We start from the raw sequence: 21,492 nt of genomic DNA, 5'->3' as shown, positions 1-21,492 counted from the left end.
GCAGTGGATCTGGTCTTCAGCCTCTTGATAATCAACACTTTAGTCTTTAGGGTGACTCTCAGGCATGTTTGCAGAGGTCTAGTTGCAGTTGACGTGAAGGTCTAGTGTACTGGGGTTCTTTTTATACACGCCTGAGGCCTAATTGATCCATTATTAGTCACAGGTGAAGCTCATATGACAAGTCAACAACACTTGTCTTTGCCAAAATGGACTCAATGGGCTTTACCAAGCTTTGAATATTAAAATACTTTTTGACAGTTTTGTTTTGCACTGAAACATTATTACAAAAGCTGTGGGTAATAAAATGAGCCATTTTTTGTAAAAACAATCTTGACTTTTGTCGGGATTGTATAAAGAACATTTAGTATAGTGTTCGATCATCATATCAAATTAATGCACTACCCCAAGTTAGCTACTCTGAAACCATCTGAAAGTGAGTCTAGAGTAGCATTTATTTTTTTCCAGAACTTTTAGTCCCTCTGAAACCAGTTGAAAGGGAATCTAGAGTTGCATTTCTTATTTCCAGAACAGTCATCTCCATTAATCAACACATTTCTATAGCCCAGCTGTAGCATTCTCTTGCATGATTCTGTAGTAATAGTAGAATATTACATACATGTCACTTAGAGGCCGAAGTCACTATGAAATTTGCATTTTGGTTTTGTCCTGAGAGTTTCAGTTCAGTATGAGAAACAGTAGCGGGTGTTTTTACGTACCATAGACGGAAATGCCAGATGTGGAGTTCGTGGCATCAAGGTGCTTTCCAATAAGAGAGCTATGATGAATCTCCAGACTTTCCTCTTCTGGGTTCAGCTCTTCACCAATCACCAGCACATCACAGTAGTCCAGATTGTGCATGACCTCCAGCACCCCCAGCCTGTGGGCTATAGTGCACGCACGCATGCACATGCGCACACACACACACACACACACACACACACACACACACACACACACACACACACATTAAAATATATCACATGCAGTTGGTTCCTGGTTGAAGCCATCGATTACTTCTAAATTTAATTTAGATGATTTATCACCCCATGAAGAATAAGGGCAAACATTCAATGAAAACAGGACACAGTGGCGGAATTAAAAAAGACACAGCTACTGACTTCTGGGGCTTGAATTACTCACTGAGGGGATAAATAAATGAGGTGAGACAAACATAGATCATGCGCCAGTGTGTGAGGCAAGAAGTCCCTACGCAGCCGTTCAGCATGAAGCACATTTCATGGAAACATGGAACCGCACACCTCACGTCTGAGCGTGAGTGTAATCAGCAGCTAACAGATGAGTATGAGGAGCAGCTAATAGTCAATAGTGGCACCAGCTCTTACCGGCAGTGAAGTCTGCGTCAGTCTTCGTTACAGTGCTGATGATGCGTATGTCCTTAAACAGCACAACCCCTGCCGGGGTGGTGAAGTCGTCGGCCAGTTGGACAAGACGCTCCACGCCCGTGATGGTAATCCGAGGCTCGCTGGGAGGCAGCACCATGACAACGGCCTTGATGTCTGGGATGGAGATACATGTGTCCTCACCAAAACACCTGAATGTGAATATCAGACACACACGCCAAGCCTAGTTTTGATCAGGACTTAAGAATCTTGTCATGTTTGAGTCATTTTGAGAATATTTTGAGCAGTTTTTATTTTGCAACAATCTGCAACAAAGAAGAATATTTCATTCAAATACTGATCTTACATTAGAATTCTTGCAGTTAAAAAAAAACAAAACACACACACAAATGCCTCTGATCTACACATAGTTTATACATTTTGGCATAATGCAATTTTTTTGTACAAAAGAAGCCAGTCAGTCCTTAAAAACTGTGCCACTGAATGACTGGAGCCTCTATGAGGTTCCTAAAGACTAAATAATGAATGTGACACTATTACCACACATTCACGCACAAGCTCGTGTACCACATTTCCTGCTCACACAGCAAATCTAGTTCACCCTCACTGATGAAATACGAAGCAACATCCAGGGACATCCTCTACAAGAACAGAATTTGTAGACCAAAGGAACAGCTTCAGCCCAGTGATCGCTCTGTAAGAACAGACTCACACACTGACACGCACACTGTCATTTCCTCCAAACAAGTGCTCAGATGGTTCCCAGCCCTGAACCAAGGTGTTGATTAAGATGGAGGAAGTGGAGTGTGAAGTGGTGCAGGCTCCACCAAAGCCTGCTGTGGAATTTGGACAGGTTCCAGCTTCATTACAACAAAATTAATAAATAAATGAGCCAAATAAATAAAACGTGTAAAGTGCCCTCGCCGGATTAAAAACGAACGCCACCATATTCTATTGTTACAAGTAATTACATCTTCAGAGAGGGCTGGCGAATGAGAAGTCTTCATCCATTTACTTCATTTGCTACATTCTCCTAATTAAAAATTGTCTGTATGCTCGAGACGACGGCTTTCCTCCTCTGAGTTAAGCACACTATGACACTCAGCCCCGCTCGAGCGGTCCAGAAAGTAATTCCTCTGACTAATGCATCGCCCAAACCCAGTGTTACATCTTAAGCAGAGGGACTTTGGGTTGAGGGTGGTGGGCAGTGGGTAAAATCACCTGGAACCAACAAACAATTACGGCTAATGGCCGCAGTAAAGCCGGCAAGCCAAGTTTGTGATGTGTAACCACAAGGGCCCCAGTTCAGCGAGAGCGAGACGGGGGGTGATGGAAAGGTGGCTGTGCTGAATAAACGGGGCTTGAAGAGGCACTCATTAAATTGCCTTATGAAAAAGGGGAGCAATCCCTCTTTATTTACAGGACTGATTTAAAAGACGTGGTGAGGCGGGGCCTAAGTTGGGCTAAGGCCATTAAGACCGCGGTGGCGTGCTCCGCTATCGACCGGGGAAGTCTACTTTCATTTGGCCAATCTTCCTCACCGCTTAACAGTCAACAAGATTTCCAGTGGCCCTGCTGGGCGCTCGCACTCCCTCTCGCCCCCTCGCCCGCACTCGTGTTGAGTCTCATTTGATTCAACGTTGTTGGGAGCAATAGGTTTCATTAGCCCCCTGTCAGACCACACAGCCTCCTCCCGGCCTCCCGTACGGGGGAACAAATTAAAGACCCTTTTTACACCGGCACCGCCGACACTGGCTGGCTTACCGACTTCAGAAATCTTGGGCCTCAATCCTGCGCTGACTAATGGCCAGGGTCAGCTTTCAGCCACCATTACCAGAACAGCAAAATAAAACCGAAATACAACCAGAAAAACAACAACAACAACGGGGGATCAAAGGTAATAAGTGCATCCGACCTCAAAAAGGCATTTCACTGATTCAGATTATATTAGAAACACATTAGACTTCATTAAGACTTTGATCATTTCTACAGATTGAAGACATGATGGAGGAGAGAGGCAGGAGAACACCTTCAAACACACAGGTCAGCAGCATATGATTACCCCTTCTAAAGTTCTGCTCTAATGATGTGTGTGTGTGTGTGTGTGTGTGTGTGTATGAAGCATATTCACTTTCATCCCTTCACCTGTGTACCAGGCTCATCATCCCCTCAGGCATCGCACTGGCACCTCTCCATCACAGGCTGGGCCCATTAAAGCCGTATGCTCACTGAGTCTTATTACCATATTTTACACACACACACAAACACACACACACACACACACACACACACACACACACACACAATTACCATATCTCACACACACACACACACACACACACACACACACACACACAATTACCATATCACACTGATGCATACAGACACACGCAGTGAGATTCGCCCAGACGAATGGCTAGAGACCCCCTGAGGAGAGACGATGATAACACAAACATGGCATCATGGCCCACCCACCTCTTCTATCATCTCATTCCACTATCCTCCACCCTCTCACTCAACTTTCCATCTGCTCTCGTTTTCATGCCTCGGCCTCACTTTCCTTCCTCCCTGCCTCCCTCTCTCTCCCTCTGTTTCTCATTTCCTTTTTTCTGCTTTGCTTATTTCTTGTGACCAGCGTTATGTCTTAATGTCTCCCTTTCACCACCCCCTCTGAGACACATTGTGCCATGTCAATAATATTCCCCTCATGTTGTCCAACCTCTCCTCTCATGTAGGAAGAGCCTGTCTGAAAATTGAAGATTACAATTTCTCCAAGTCTCTGAGGCTTGGGCTGATCTTCAGGCCATGCAAAACCAATAACGTGACTTTTAGAGGATCACAATGGTTGTGGAGGCTTAGCAAAGCGCTGGAAAGCTTCAGACGTTCAAAACTGGGGATGCACATTCCAAACCCTATGTGGTGGAGTGCAGATTACAAGTGCTGGAATCTCGGGGTTCTCAGCTGCTTGTATAGCTGTTTACTAATCAGCCTACCTTGTTGTGAATAATTACATTGATTTGATAAAGTGATATTCACTTGTGATACACAGCAGCACAGCACACGGTGCACACAGTGAAATTTGTCCTCTGCATTTAACCCATCACCCTGAGTGAGCAGTGGGCAGCCATGACAGGTGCCCGGGGAGCAGTGTGTGGGGACGGTGCTTTGCTCAGTGGCACCTCAGTGGCACCTTGGCGGATCCGGCAACCTTCTGATTACAGGGCCACTTCCTTAACCGCTAGGCCACCACTGCCCGCTGTGAATCAATATTATAATTTGTGTCCTGACAGGAGAGGTATCTTCCTGGATCCCTTAACGAAAATAAAACCATGTAAACTGGTTTTACTCCTCCTGAGATAAATGTGGAAATACATGTAGATACAAACTGTGGTTGTTTCGACAGGCTAGTTATCACAGCAATTAATTTGGTTCTGTTGGAATATGTGATGCCTTGGTGTCACTGGTGGCACACAGGTGGCATCCATTCTCATAAGCATCTGAGTCCTGATCACTCACATTAGGCTCAGGTGATCCAGACCCTACAAAATGCACGACCAGGACACAGACGTCAGGTGTGCCGCATGGTTTTCAGTTGCCTGGTTGTATGTTTCTCGCCATTTACAATGTAGACCACTTGCTTTCTTATCCACAACACAAAATCTTAGTGGACAGACATAAACGTGGTAACACTGCGTAAGTAAATCAAAACAATGGCACAGCCACATTTCCACAGAAGATGTGTGTAGTAGTGTATGTATAAACACACACACACATACACACAAATATATATATATATATAAATCTCATCAGCAAGTGTTTACATTTTTTGAGACAAATGTTCATCTCACAAAGCTTGTTAATGCATCTCTTCAAATATAGTTAAATCAAAACTTCTGCCTTTGATGTTGTCAGACCTTCTGGCTTTGATGTTTCTCATGCATTAATTACTCATTTTTGTTTTACAAATGACACTGAAGAACTGCTCTGACAAATGTATTTTTGTCCTGCTGATAAAATAACCCAACAAGCACAATCCAGGCTCATTAGACTGTCAGAGGCCCAAGAGGGCCGCCTCAGTTGGTGGAAATGACAGCAGATTGTGAAGTGGAATAAGTAACTTCAGACTGACGTGGGCTCATAACACCGAAGCAGAAAATTAACAAAAAAGCTCCTGCTGGTTTCCTTATCCTTGTGTTTGGTACTGTTTTTTTATTCTAGCATGGCAGTATCAGTAATTAATCCTTGCAAATACTAAAGCAAAAAAAAAGGAAAGATCAGACATAACCAGATATTTAATGACAGCTTGTCTGGGTGAGACAGAGTACGGCTGCAACAGTAGAAGAGACAGATCTAGGTCATCTAAGTCAAGAGGCTGAGAATTGTGCATAAAATTTTGCTAGTTACTTAACTGGTGCACAAAGAGCATAAAAAGTGTAACCAAGTAGCAAAAAAATAACACGCGATCCAAAGCACCGAGGGAACCCAAAATGATAGTTTTTTCTGAAGGAAAAAAAAACATGGAGGTATGGGATTAATGGCTTAGTGGCCTTTAGAGTGGTCTGCTTTTATGTGTGTTTACTATAATGTGCTGTGTCAGAATCTATGTACCTGTGTAAGTGCTCCTTTATAAAGAGCAACCTGTAATTTTATTAAAAGGGGACATTCAGCTAAAGAAGGCTAAATATTTGCCCTTGGTTAAAAAGTGTCGACATAGAAAAGTCTTATTGCACATAAGTGGAATATAATACAAAATGTACTGTTTGATTTGTGTTTTTTTTTTTTTTGTTCAGCAGTACTAAGAAACAAAATTAGTACATTTAATTGCTGATGCTTTAAAAATGCGCTGATACAATATGTATATGTATACTTGATGACTTAATTACATAATGTATATGTTACATATTTAAAGATTTAAATACAAATGTTTTGTTTGTGTGGATGTTACTCACTGTACTGTTGTTGAGATGTGCAGCTTGCGTAGGCCAGGTGTAGGGAATTGTCTGGAGTTAATGTAGGACACCTTAGTCAAGGCCATGTTAACACTCTCCAGATCCTCCCCCTCCATCACCAGCACCGACTGCGCCGGGTTGAAGTGGAACTGTTACGGAAGACACACAAATCATATCATATTCCTGATGAAAGAAGAATAAAGCTTTTTGAATTTATGATGAGCAATGAATTATGAATTAAAGATTAACAATTAAATATCAGTCAATGAGTGTATGGTACAGAAACTTTTGGATTATTGGAATTTGACTGACAGCTAAAAAAAAAAAACATCCACATAAGGCTGAGAAATATAGATGAGAATAGACCAGACCCAGCAGTTGCTGTCAGTCAAAGCATGAACTCTACACACAACGTGTTTGTGTGCATGCACAAGCTCCCAGGAGAAAGGCTTATTATTATCATGCACATATTTGAATGGGGGATTAAGTCCGTGCTTCAAACACATGACTGGATTGTGTTTGTGCGAGAATGTTCACGTTTTGAAGTTTCTCTTACATCGAGTGAGGAGCTCAGTTCCCTTTATTCACATCCAGAGAGCTAATTTATTCATACTGATGTATCAAAAATCTTTTTTAAATGGTACATACAACATAAGGTATTTAATGAGTGAGCAGTGGGCAGTCATGAAAGGTGCCCGGGGATGGTACCTTGCTCAAGGGGTGTCTTATCAGATTCTCCTAATTAGGGAAAATCACTCTACATTCTCAAGTTCTATCATAGAGTGATATTGTACAGTATGGCAGTATGTTTGCTTCTTCTGGTTTTCCCCCAAAAGGACATGTGTTTCCTAAATGGAAAAGGTAGCTTTCCAGAAACCTTAATGCCTTTTCCTAGGCTCTCCAGGGAGTTAATGTCCAGCCCTTCCTTGCAGGCCTGCAGGCAGGAGATGACCTTCTGCGTCTCAATCTTCCCTGGCCGAATGGTCAGCCCAGACAGACTGCCACGGAAGTACTGAGTGAAGCGTGGTGTTGTTACCTCACCACCTGTCACACAAACAGAAGAAATGGCAGACAGAGAGAGAGAGAGAGGAATTTCGGTGTTGCTGGTTGGCGAGTCAATTGCAGAACATTCAGATACTATTTAACACCAATTCCAATTCATCTCAATGTTTGGTTCTTCATGGCAGTGACTTGTGACTCGCCTTCTGTTAAACGTATATGCTTGACATTTGACAGCTACAACGATGCAATTTATAGACACCTGCAACATCAGATACAACACGTGATAGATGAAACATGACTTGTCTCTGTGCGATTAACATAAATACATAGTTCCATTTAGTATACTAATGTAATCAGCACACGATTTTTGAATTAATTTCACTAACTGCCCTCTAGGGGGGCAAGAACAAATATCCTTTGATATGGTAGGTGTGTTTGAAGACTGCCTGGCCTGTTTGATGTGAATGGCTTTGTAGGGATAACTGACTGAAGCCACATTTCTGAATTAAATCATCATCTCTGGGCATCTCAGTCGTCGTTGTTTGTTATGATTGCCGGATGGCGGACGTCTGGCAGCTCCACTGCAGCTTAATGGCCCCTGATGCATCTCTCAGCAACACACACTCTACTGTTCTCCCTGTGCGCTGCGGCTCCAGCTTAATTGCTGATGATTTTTAAATTATTATTTCTTTCCCCGACAGATGTTATCAATTAAGCATTACGGCACAACAAAACCAAACCATGGTGGGGGGGGGGGGGGGGGGGGGGGGGGGTTGTACTCTGCTTAAACCTATCGGGTGTGTTAATGAGACGACTTAATTCAGGCGCCGTATCAGAGGCTGAGGACAGACTCATCTGTTCTGATGAGTAATCGCAGATGCGCCATGGACAAGCGACAAACACACTTTATTAAAGCACAGAGTAATGAACCGCTGGCATGCTGGGAAAAGAGCTGGGGAGCAGAAAAGATGAGATTGAGGTCATAGCTGGAGGAGTCCGAGCCAGCATCTTACTGCTCCATGCACTTTTCAGCCACATAAATAGCGAAGGGATTATTAAAAGCCCCCGTTTGCCTGCCTGAGAGTTGGGGGTTTAGAAAAAAAGAGTGCAGGACCACCACCATGTCTGGCCCAGGCAGTAAGACAGAGATCCTATTTGTGCTCTTGAGGAGAATAAGGCCTCCCCATTATGATGTGGCTCGTCATTATGTTGTTGATTGTGGTGAGCAAGAACGGAGGGAGGCCGACAGAAAGGCAATCTCGTCCGCTAATAGCCTGAAAGTTATCAGTTGCAGCTTAGTGGAGCTTAGACCAGCTTGGTCAGGCTGTAATAGCGAGCGAACTTGCCCCTATTCTTCCCATTAATCTCCACTCCAGGGCTTTTCACACAATCACTGATTAAACGAAAGACGATGAGGGCAAAGGCGGGAAAAAGAGATTCAGGGTTTATCCCATATGAAAAGAAAATCCAAATGATGCAGAACTGCTGGACCAGCCATGCCTAGAGAGTCATGAAATCCACTGCTTTCCAGAGGAATTTTTATTTTTATTATTTACTTCATAACGGCCACATTATCTCCTTTCGGAGGTGGCCATTAGCGATGACTGAAAAGAATTGGATTGACAGGCCACCACAGAATATGACTGAATGTCTGCAAAAAAACAAACAAACAAAAAAAAGACACTACCCCTTCACTCCCTTTCATCAGAACAGTCCCTGAAGAATCTAGACTCTGCCCTCTGGATGTTTAACAGTCCAGCCCACGCCCCCTATAGGCCACATTTCTGTTTTATTTTTTTACCTCCCCTCCCCCACTTATTTCCAAACCCTTCATCTGAAAAAAAACATGCTCTGCCCCAAGCCAAATATAGAGATTCCCTCTCTTGGTATTCCAGCAGCCAGCATGTTCTTGCTTATATGTCAATATTGGAGGTTTTTATGTTTTAACTCCCCCCTTAGTCTAGGACTGGTTAATCACTGGCTTAAGTCTCCACTGTTTGTGTTGTCAGAAAGGCCATTACTGGATCTCACTCATTGATCTTTTGCTTTTCTTCCGTGTCCTTGGCTGAATTTAAAAGGCCGCTAAGCCCCTCACCTCGGTCGTCATGCTCCTACCTTGCCAGCAGGCACCGACTGTGAGCTGTACATCGATCTGAGACGGGTGGATCGGCCAGTCATCTGTCACCAGGTAGGGTTCATAGGTCATGCCGTCCACAAAGAGCGTGACAGTGGGGAACTCCACATTGATCACGTAGTAATGCCACTCCTTATCACAGATCTGCAAAAAAACACAACAAGACATCAAGGACCAGTCAAATTACACCGATCCACTACCTGTTGAGACAATGCTGAGAACAGCCAGGGACCCATCTGTGCTAATTAACACATCTGAGGTGTAAGTGTGGCCATTGCTTCATCTCAGTGCTTTTCCCATTATTTCATTACCATGCAGTAATACATCTGAGTGGGTTGTTCCTGCTTTGCATCCAAAGACTGAAACTGATTGGAGCAGATTGGAACATTTGCTTCAACTCCCCTGGAACCCTGAATAAGTGGGTTCAGAAAATGAGGGTTTCTGAGCGTGTAAATCATATGACCACATGACATCAGATCAATAAAGCAACAGCATGAGATCGAGCAACTGCTCCTCAGACTACTCATGGATTATAATCTCTCAATTCATACAAGAATGAGGATGGTGCATCCATTCCTTCTGATTGGTCATGCCAGTTGTTTAATTTATTGTTGTGAGACATTTATTTTGGCAGAATATGAGTGTGTCGCTCATTATTGAGAAAATAAATTTGCCATCAAATAGATGATTAAAAAAAAGACCTATCTGTATATTTCATTATTTCCTTCCAGGAAAAACATAGCAGAATCAGGCTTGGCATTCCAGGGTTATGGATAGTGCTGCAAGCCATTTGAAAAGCACACTAAATGCAGTTTGTGTTTATTGTTCAGGCCGTTTATCCATTGACAAGATGATCAATCAGCCGTGGACGGGGCTTGGGTGTAGACAGATAATCATTCTGCCATGTTCTACTCCATTATGGGCACCTCCCATCAGCCAGCATTTCACCTCCTGCCTACCTCTACGGAATTCCGACAGAGCATGAAGCCTAGCAGTTGTGCCCTTTATTAGCACATTATCAGTATTGAACTGTACTGGATGTGATTACACACACACTCCCACCCCTAAATGCAATACAAGCACCATCTGGATAGGCAGCCACAGAGCCAGGTGTTATATGAAAAAAAGAAGGAACGTAAGGAGAGGAAGACAAGAAAATGGGGGAAAACACAATCATCTGAAAATGCTAAATGATGAAGACACCCCCAGCTCTTCCCAGGGGATCTCCACACCTGGCCCCACTCCTCCTTTTCTCTGTCTCAGCTTCATGTCTCCAGAGGCCTTTCACCACCACCACCAGCGAACCAACATGCAACTCCTTCTACAACTCCTTCTGGATCCCGTTTATCAGTTTTTTTTTTTTCTTTCATTCTCTCTCTCTCGTTCTCTCACTCTGTACCGCCTCACCTACTCCTTCAGTCCTCAGGTCCTTGGGCCTTTCCCTGCAGGCCCTTGTCAGAGAGGGAGCTGGTTGCAGCAGATGGGAAACGCAGCAATGAGAGCGTGTTGCAGGGCTTAAAGGTTCTGACACATCAAACACCACATTTTTTTTCTCAAGATGCTCTCGGTCCAGTTTGAATAGATGGAATATTTTAGCACCAAGAATAGACTATGGTCTGTTCCCTTAGTCACAAAATCAAAGTTGGGCCCTGGGACCAGAAGTGATTCATCTAATCTATGAAAGAAAGAAACCAAGACTTCAGTACTTTTTGGTGAAACTATTTTAAAAGTAGTTGGTGTAATTTACTTTATTTCAGAACCCATTTTAACATTTACAGAAAGGACAAAATCTGGTTCCAAAGAAAACAAATTTAATTAAAAATATGCACCACAGCCTCTCACAGATCTAAAAATAGATTTAAATAAAAACATACAAAAAGAATATAAATAATCCCTGAAAAGCTTGAAATAGTGATTGTAGTCAAACCCACATCAGCTGTCGCACTAGATACTGTGAAATTAGGCCGGTTTTAATACTTTAATCAGTGCAATTGTATCTAATTGGACTAAGATCATTGAAAAGGGTTTTCTGATAATGAAGCTTTTAAAGTGTAAAAAGAGCTGCCTGTGAGCCCAAAAAACAGAATCCAATGGTTGGTGACATTGAACACATTTTATAAGTGGTCAGAAACTTGTAAATAACTCATGAAAGAATAAAGTTACACTAAAACCAAGCACACCATTGTTTTTCTTGTGAAATTACCAATACATTTTATGTCACATGAAAATTTTCTTCCTATTGAATAAACAAAAGTTGGATCCAATGGCCAACTTCAAAATGGCCACTATGGTCACCAACCATCTTGAAAAGTTGGCCCCCTCACATATACTAATGTGCCACAAACAGGACATTAATATCACCAACCATTCCCAGTTTATTAAGGTGTATCCATATCAATGGTCCACCCTGTATTTGAACTCATCTTATGTTATCTGGACATACAGAAGCATGGCACAATGAAAGTTACAGGAATTAACAGTTTATAATTTATAAACACAGGTTTTAGTTATATGTAAGTATTGTATGTAAAAGCAGGGGAAAGCAGAAGAAAAGAGACTAGAAGGCAGAGTAGAGTACAATAGTGACACACTTGGGAAAATGAACATCGAACACCATTTAAGTCCACTGGAACTAATAATGGGCCACTCCACATGTGTGCAGGTACTCCCTCATTTACAACATGAGAAATTTTTGGACTGGAGTTTTATCCCATTTGCTAGCTTTTTAATGCACCAAAACAAGGACATTTCCAAATCACCCTAAACCACAACAGTAGTGAATAGGGGTGTGCTCAAAATATCGATTCTTAGATACATACTTAGATGTTTGGACACATTTTGGTTTTAAAGCAAAGGAAGGAAACCAAGGGATCGATAAAACAAATGCAACCTGCAAGCATTGCCAGGCTTCTATACGCTACACCGGTAATACAACTAACCTGCGCGCCCACCTGCAAAGACACCATGCGGACAAGCTAGCTTCGCCGCAGCCCAAAAAAACACGGGACCCCACGCAAACTACTTTGGACAACGCAACATCCAAGCTTCCATCTAACTCAGTCCGTGCACAGAAGATTACGGAGTCTGTGGTGCATTATATTTGCAAAGGTTTATGTCACTACAGTGTTGTCAAGAACACAGGCTTTCGCTTTATGATCAACACGTTAGATCCCCGTTACGTGATCCCTACCCGCAGCTACATGACCGACAAAGCAGTACCGAGAATATATGACAGTCAAAGACAATGTTAAGTCAGCCCTGAGTTCTGCCCCACGAGTGGCACTGATTGTGCCACGGGTGGACATCGCGAGCCACGGAAGCTTTTGTTACAATCACTTGCCATTACGTTGACGAGGAGTGGGAACTGATGTCGCACGTTTTACAAACGCGAGCCATGCACGAGAGCCATACGGGGTCAAACATTGCAGAGTGGGACCTTGTATCCAAAGACCCAGCTATTGTGACTGACAACGCCGCAAATATGAGCGGAGCTTGCCGGTATGTTGCATTTCAGGTGCTTCGCTCACACTTTAAACCTGGCCTCGCAGCGTGCACTGAAGCTTCCTGCTGTCTGTCGCTCGTTTATTGGGACGTGTTAGACGGATATCCACCTTTTTTAAGCGCAGTACCACAGCCAGCCACGTACTTCGACAGAAGCAGAATAAACTGATATAAACTGACATAAACTGATCACCGATGTCGTGACGCGCATGATGTGCTCGAGCGCTTTCTTGAGCAGCAACCCGCTGTCTCCGCTGCTCTTCTGTCCAACGAGCTTAGGTTGTGCCAAATGTTAAAGCGACATATAGCATTTAAGTGATTTCATAGTGAAATATGTTATGGCAGTACATGGTGTCACAAAAAAAAATAATAAGAAGATTTAATAAGAAATTACGAATAATAAGAAGAAGATTTTGTGCTTGTGTGAGCTCAGACTGTACCCTTGGAAAGTTAAATGTTGACTTGTGGTAATTTCCAGATTAATACAATTTGTGTACAATTAATCAGAGCACTTAAAGTTGCAAATATTTAAGCAAAATGCACTTCGTTTTGTCTTCAATAAATTGAGTTCTGTTTGTTGAGTAAATGTGTTGAGCATTAACTAATTGGCTCTGGCCCATGTATTTTTATTGAATCGTATCGAATCGTGTCACATTGTATCAAATCATATCGAGACAGCTCTGTATCGAGGTACGTATCGAATCGTGACCTGTGTATCGAGGTATGTATCGTATCGCCAGGTTCTCCAAGGTATACAGCCCTAGTAGTGAACGTGCTGTCAAATGCATTCACAGGCATCCCGCCTCAAAGCCAGCAATTCAAATCTGAGCAATGTTAATGGCAGCCAGGCAGAAATTACAAGGCGTTCAAACTGCTGTCAGAGTCTTGTAATGACTCTCTCGCGCGCATGCCAGCGTTGTTGCTTTGGCGTTCAGGCTTAGTGTTGACTAAGCATGACTGCGCTCACCTCTACAGCTGCCACCTCCGCACCTTGTGCGGAAATGCTGGTTTATCCCCCAAAATCTTATAAAGCTTCAGAGAGAAGGAAGACAAATGGGGAGAGCCCAGTAATGTTCTCCTTTCCCAATTCTATAACAAAAAGGGTGTGAGTGGTTTAACACACACACACACACACACACACACACACACACATATACCATAATGAAAAACACACAGGGCGTTTATCTTAGTCTGACAGGAGGGGGATTCAGTGCTGGACAAACACGCCAATGTTTTAAAACCTGCCCACAGCAAGCGGTCCATCATATTTAGAAAGAGGATTTATCATCTTTTTTTGTCAGTCCCTGCACATGTGACCTTCGCTGGGCACAACTGACTATGACCTGAACTCACTTCCCCGGCTGTACTGCGTCGTCTCCTCGACAAAGCATCGTTCCTGTAAGAATGGACATCGCAGGAGCCTGCTTTGTCTTGCATAACAGATGTCTGCAGGGGGAAGTGTAACATTCCTGTGTCGACGGTGTGGGTGAAGATTCAACACCCCGGTTTTTACATGTCTTTTGTCCGACGTCAACGTGCGAAGTATCAGCCGTCAGGACCGCCCACCCTCTTTGTCTTCACCAAATGGGAGGCACCGGGGGCGTGACATCAGAAACAACAGGTTCTGATTGGTCAGTGACAACTTCCTGTAGACCAGTGACAACTTCCTGTAGGCCAGTGACAACTTCCTGTAGGCCAGTGACAACTTCCTGTAGGCCAGGGGTATAAATGTCTGCACACATGTGGAAAAGGGACCTCTGAGCTATCTTGCTCAGGGGGGTTTCCCTCTCTTTCCCTTCTCTTTCTATTCTCCCTCTTTACTCTTTCTTCTCATGTTTACTTTCTCTGTAACCTTGGTACCTTTTTACATTCAATATTCACATGTAACTACAATAATTATTTACCGGTGTTAATAAATTAGAAACTGTTCATTTCTAACCTCTGTTGTGCCATGCCTCTTTCTGCCAGGTAACATCAAATTGGAGTGGTTAAATACAGTGCTCTGTGTGGAGGGAGAAAGAGTTTTTTCTACACACTCTATTCTCTTCTCCACACCACATGGTCTTCATGTGTGGTCTTTTTTACAAATGGTGATCCCGACGTGATACCTTTGCTCGGATGTGGATCTGTGACCGTAAGTCTCTTTTATCTGAATTTTACTGCATAGGGAAGAATAGAATCTATGTGCTTTAATTTAAATAAAAAGGATCTACATATCCTAAAAGCCCGGGACCGTAGAAACCGAGGCATTTCTAAATCCAGATCCACTCCGACAAGGTATAAAATGAACATAGACTAATTACTGTATCACTTACAATGTGGCATGTAGATATGGCTGGCACAATAGATGAACCCACAAACCAAACTGTTAACCAGGATTTGTGACATTTTAGATTACTGGTATTACATTGAACATCATAAACCATGTCCCACGGTGAACAATTTGATAATAACTGATCAGGGATTGGAAATTGCACTGTTAAACTTAAATGTTTTTATTTTAAATTCATGTTCAGTATGATCAACATGTTTAGGATCAGAATTTAAATTTATGTGAAACTGTTTCTCTCTCTGAACACCTCAACAATGCCATAATCTCAAATAATAGCTTTTAGTGATAAAGGTGTAATTCTCTAATCACATGGCAACAAGCGGGATTTTATTTGTGTTTATTTTTCCGGCCACTGTTGTTGATTGAACTTCGTTAAGCCGATGCAAATTCGCAGAGTTATGAATTCCCTAATAAAGGTGTAATTCTCCAATCACATGGCAACAAGCGGGACTTTTTTATTTATTTATTTGTGTTTATTTTTCCGGCCACTGTTGTTGATTGAACTTCGTTAGCCGGTGCAAATCCGCAGAGTTATGAATTCCCTGATATCATTTTAAGCCTCCCACTATATTTACATGTTTTTTGCATTACAGTATCTGATCATTGTTGTCATTTGTTTTTCTGGTTTGGTTTTAATGTACGATGAACACTGTTTTTCTACATGCACAATCTGTATGCAAACCTCATCACACTCCAGACAAAGAACCCAACCAAGTGTGAAAAGCCCTGGATCCAGTTGAATATTCTATGTATGCTGCTGTGTTTGATCTATGCCAAGAAGACAGGTTTCCCTACAAGGGTGACCTCAGACGCCTGAGGATCACAAAGAACACAGAACCACAACTATCGGCTACATTTGAATTCCCGACTGACCAGGAAGCAAGCAGATACACAATCATGACCCAATTGTGATCCCCATGGACCCTGAATACTCGAGTGCCCCAGGGGATCAACCGGCCGTCTGTAAGAATGGACATCGCAGGAGCCTGCTTTGTCTTGCATAACAGATGTCTGCAGGGGGAAGTGTAACATTCCTGTGTCGACGGTTGTGGGTGAAGATTCGACACCCCGGTTTTTACATGTCTTTTGTCCGACGTCAACGTGCGAAGTATCAGCCGTCAGGACCGCCCACCCTCTTTGTCTTCACCAAATGGGAGGCACCGGGGGCGTGACATCAGAAACAACAGGTTCTGATTGGTCAGTGACAACTTCCTGTAGACCAGTGACAACTTCCTGTAGGCCAGTGACAACTTCCTGTAGGCCAGTGACAACTTCCTGTAGGCCAGGGGTATAAATGTCTGCACACATGTGGAAAAGGGACCTCTGAGCTATCTTGCTCAGGGGGGTTTCCCTCTCTTTCCCTTCTCTTTCTATTCTCCCTCTTTACTCTTTCTTCTCATGTTTACTTTCTCTGTAACCTTGGTACCTTTTTACATTCAATATTCACATGTAACTACAATAATTATTTACCGGTGTTAATAAATTAGAAACTGTTCATTTCTAACCTCTGTTGTGCCATGCCTCTTTCTGCCAGGTAACATCAAATTGGAGTGGTTAAATACAGTGCTCCGTGTGGAGGGAGAAAGAGTTTTTTCTACACACTCTATTCTCTTCTCCACACCACATGGTCTTCATGTGTGGTCTTTTTTACATTCCGTTATCTACCGCAGTTTTGGAGGAGGTCGATGGGCTGCAGGGTGAACGCCGGTAAGCCCATTCAACATTAATGCGCGTTGCTCTCAGCTCGACGGTGCAGCTCAGAGCCCCCCTGGTGGGAGTTAGCCGCGGGCTTTGTAGTCTGGGGCAGTTTCGTGTTCCAGCAGCTCCCAGAGCACGGTCACAAAACCCAACGTTGCCGTCATCGTGCCTTACTTTGGTAGTGTGCCATAAGACAGAACGCCTCTGTAGTCCAACCTTTGCTGGAAACTAATCTGAAATAACTTTGGATGAGTTTCAAAAGGGGGTAAAAGTTGAGCATTTGAAAAAGTAAAGTGTGGGAGAGTGGCATGGTTGTGGAGATTTGTGTACTAGTCCTAGTACTAGTACTAATGGAGACACAAGTGTGGCGAGGAAAAGATGTTGCTGTGGCACGGTCATGTAAGGGGAGGACGCGTGATGTCGTCTGGAGTCACAGTTGAGTGTGAGGCCGCGCTGGGTTGGGCAGTGTTGGGTTTACCGTTGTGTAGCCGTGGGTAAAAGTAGCTGGCTGTAGGAGTTATGGGTGATTTATGAGTCGCGGCTGGTCAGGCAGCATTCAGGAGAGAACAAGTAGATGAGGGTAATCCACAAGAAGAGTCACGGGAATGAGGATTGGTAAAAGAGTTAAAGGGAATGCAAGGCTAGCAGCACTGAAGGTAAACCAGACAATAAGCAGGCAAGGAGGACATGGGTTGTTGGGTTTTTATATTGGTTGACCATGGCCCCTCCAAGCCCATCCTCTGGCCATGACATTTACATTTAAGGCATTTGGCAGACGCCCTTATCCAGAGCGACTTACAATGTGCTTTCAAGTTACCATCGATGAAGTGATCAATTCTAGTTCATTAGGACCCTCAACTATGAATGCAATCTTTTTATTCACTCTTGTTGTAGATTCTGTACATAAGTTAGACAATAAGAATATTACAAGTTAATCTAAATATTCTCTATTCTCTCCATGACACACACAGACCTAAATTAGACTTTCATATGTGGTTCCAGATCACAGTACAGTATTGTTGTAAATGCAATAATAGCTGAGATAGATTCTATATTTTAACATAAAGAGGTAGTGTGTGCATGTGTGTGTGAGTGTGTCAGTTCAAAGAGGAAAGTCCCTGAGTGTTCAGGTGTCTGATGGCCTGCATGCGGTAGGAAGCTATTGCACAGTCTGCCAGTGAGGACTCTGGATGGCAAGAGGGTGAAGAGTACATGTGAAGGGCAGAGTCCTTCAGAGATGCCACCCTGATAAAATGTTTCATTTGAACATTCAGGACCCTAACCCTTGCATTATAACGTGATGTTTATGAACATATACCCCCTTTGAGCACATAGATATGTTTCAGCTTCCCTGCAACCCTGACCTGAATATACAGGTTTAAAAGATGAATGGATTCATGGAAGGCATCAGGGAAGCGTCCAAGCATAATAATAAAAGAAACTGTCTCCAATTAGCCTATGCATTCATCACTGACTTCTGATCTTTTCTGACCCCTGGCCTCACTGACACTATTGACCATGGAGGTCCTGTGTGTGGTAGAACATAGCAGACATACATTAAAATAAAAGGTATTGCAGCTGGGAAAAAAATCCCCAATCTGGATTTACTGGGTCACATTCCTCGAGGAAAGAGCAGACGTGGCTAATGGTGTATACATTTATACAGTTAAACCACAAATTGTACTTATCACTGGGGACTTTTTTATTTTCAGCATCGCATTGTTTATCTGAGCTCATTTTCTAGCTGCTTATTATTTTATTACAGTGCAGAGCGCTGATTTAAACCTCCGGCTGTAGAGAGCAGAGGCACATAAGCGCCTCAAACGAGACCTGCAATCGAATCGCCTCAAGGTGAGTTCAGTCTGAGTGTTTAATCAGAGTGCAAGAGGGCACACATACACACAAACACACACACTCACACACACACAGAAACAGACAACACCCCCACATGTACAGAAGCATTATTTAGTGCAGTGGGATTAAATGAAGCCAAAATGAACAAAAAGTGCTCCTGACTTCTGAAGCTAAAAACATACACGCTGCTGCATTACCAAATCGCTTTGTCTTACATTTAGACGTGAGCAGCATGGTTACTTTACAAGAGGCAATATTTTAGCAAGCCAAGCCATGAAATTGTTCTAATTTTGGAACACTTCACAGACCGCTATATCCTTGATGAAATGAGAAAGGATCTGTAGGCTTGATGCATCCTTCCGAGTATGCAACCTATGAAGATTAGACCCCTCTCAAGCCTCTACCCCCTGAATGGAGACACACATACCCTTGCTGGACCAGTTTTCTGTTTTTTGTATTCTATTCATTTCTTCTCTCATACTCCCAAATTTGAGTATTTGTTTTAACCATCCAGATATTTTAGTGGAGCTACAGTTATAGCACTATAGGCCACTTAACTGGACTGTCCTGGTCCAAGGATATTTGCATGTATCTCTGCTCTCTTATAGCTGGAGATATCAGCTTGTTATTACATTTACCTATTACAACAGGGCAGTGGTGGCTTAGCGGGTGGACCCATATTCAGAAGGTTGCGGGTTCAAATCCTGAACCACTGAGGACACATTTAGTTGTGCTTCAGTGTATCACAATGACAATCACTTCACTTTTACTTTTTTCTTCATTTTCACATCACAAATCAAAACAACAGACTACCTCTTCAGCTGGTGGCATATTGAGACAAGGTCAAGTCAGAACTTTTTTTTTTAACAAATGAAATGTAATCCCTTGTAGGTATTGTTTTCTTAGAATTTTTAGCTTCTTCTGACACTTCCTGCAGGTTGTGGAGCATGTCTAGAAAAGTTGGGTCTCAATTCAATTTCCTCATGTTTTCTTGAGTCAAAATGTTGTGTTATTCTGACAATTTCAGTTTTGCTTTAGGTAATATATGGATTGTAGTAAGGGAAACTTTAGATCAGAGAAAGAACCTGTAGTTCAGACATTACACAATCTTGTTAATTAAAATCTTGTATTATTGCAGAGCTTCTCAATTATTTTCTGTTATGCCCATCATTTTCTGCTACGCCATTTTAAATGGGTCAGAAAAAATCCAGCGAAGTTCTATTAATGTCTTTTGAATATACAAGTCACTGCTAACTTTACTCAGGTCAAAAAACTGTTTTTTGTTCTTTTGAAGGCAGATTTCTGAAAGTGGGAGTTTCCATCCTGAGGGAAATATGAGATTGTGCCTCTTCTGGAAACTGAGAGGTAAAATGTGTTTGATGCATTACAATAGAGAACAATTCCACCTTCTCCAGCACCTTTTCCCACCTCTTCAAACTCTCTGTGCATTTAGGTATGATGCACTCGGTACAGAGGGAATAACCCCACTCTTCCAGAAACCAATATATCAACTGTGAAATGCTGTGGTTTTGAGAAGTTGCTGCAGACCTTGGTGCAAACAGCTTAGTGGCTAACCACAGGCGGATGTTTCCAAGTAAAAAACATCTGGATGCAGCGCCAATGCGCCATGAAAAGACGCACCTGCACACTGCCTTGCGGACCTCATTGCAAACAGCAGATGGAACTGAATGCTTGACACAGGCTTGGCAAAGAACAAGTCACTTGGGGAAGACAGCTAGATCAAAAGAATAAAGGAGAGAGAGAACCCTCAGAAGAAGGAGGGATGGGAGGGGGAGTAAAGAACACGTGGCCCTCGCTGCCTAAGCATCAGTTTGAGGATCTGCGTTGGTGAAAGTCTCTGATGAGCTCCCAGCACAGGAGGTGGGAGTTTAGGGGGGATGGGGTGAAATTGAAGGAGGAGATGGAGATGACAAGGGCTCTTGCACCAATCTCCCTGATAAGCAGTGTGTGTGTGTTGGATGCTGGTTGGGGTACGTGCACTGAAGCATGAGATTATCTGGGCATCGTGAGTGGCTGCAGATGGATGGGAGAAAAATACAACCATCGCTCTCTGTTTTTTCCTTTGCCACACAGGGGTTTGATGGTCATTTGAACTGATTAAATATGCATAATTACATCTGAAAGGGTTGGTATGGGTGCTCGAAGCAGAAGCTGAATGTGGAAATCAGTATGGAAGAGATAAACCAGGAAACAGCATGAACTCAGTGTGGCTGGTCATTGCAGAAGTTCCTTACTGACAAATCCTCCAAATATCTAAAGCTAAAGGTCTATTAAAAATGTCCATGTAGAATCTAATTAATCTAATTAACCACAACACCATTGGCTATGCTGTGTATCTGAAACACTGATGAAGTGATAAATGGAGAAAAATGGGATTTTACAGCCAGGATCCAATCCAACATTTGTCGAATGTTCCTGTTGTGTGCATTTTCTATGGACAAGTAAAAAAACTAAAACTAGAAAATGGAGGGGCTATGGGGAAAGGAGGAAGGGAGACTTGTGCCAGTGGTATGGGCGCCATGCCCATGGAACTCTTGAAGGTGACTATAAATTACAGTGTGACAAAGTGAGTAATTAGGACAGGAATTACACTGTGGCCCACAGGGACAAAAGTCAAGGGAAAAAAAACCCAGACCTTTC

General features: G+C 42.9%; 1 protein-coding gene across 2 annotated transcripts in view; it reads right to left on the bottom strand.

Annotated features, from left to right (window-relative positions):
* clstn2a (calsyntenin 2a) overlaps positions 1–21,492 on the bottom strand; it is a 164,022-nt gene that overhangs the window by 16,055 nt on the left and 126,475 nt on the right. For both annotated transcript variants that reach the window (XM_028977218.1, XM_028977219.1), the window contains exons 9-13: positions 9,428–9,590; positions 7,188–7,354; positions 6,311–6,459; positions 1,344–1,552; positions 717–884 (exon numbers count right to left, since the gene is read on the bottom strand). In XM_028977218.1, the coding sequence (XP_028833051.1) occupies positions 717–884; positions 1,344–1,552; positions 6,311–6,459; positions 7,188–7,354; positions 9,428–9,590 (856 nt within the window). The remainder of the gene's footprint in view (positions 1–716; positions 885–1,343; positions 1,553–6,310; positions 6,460–7,187; positions 7,355–9,427; positions 9,591–21,492) is intronic.

The sequence above is a fragment of the Denticeps clupeoides genome, chromosome 4, assembly GCF_900700375.1.
Source record: "Denticeps clupeoides chromosome 4, fDenClu1.1, whole genome shotgun sequence".
NCBI lineage: Eukaryota > Metazoa > Chordata > Actinopteri > Clupeiformes > Denticipitidae > Denticeps > Denticeps clupeoides.
This window is presented reverse-complemented; position numbering and strand designations above follow the sequence as displayed.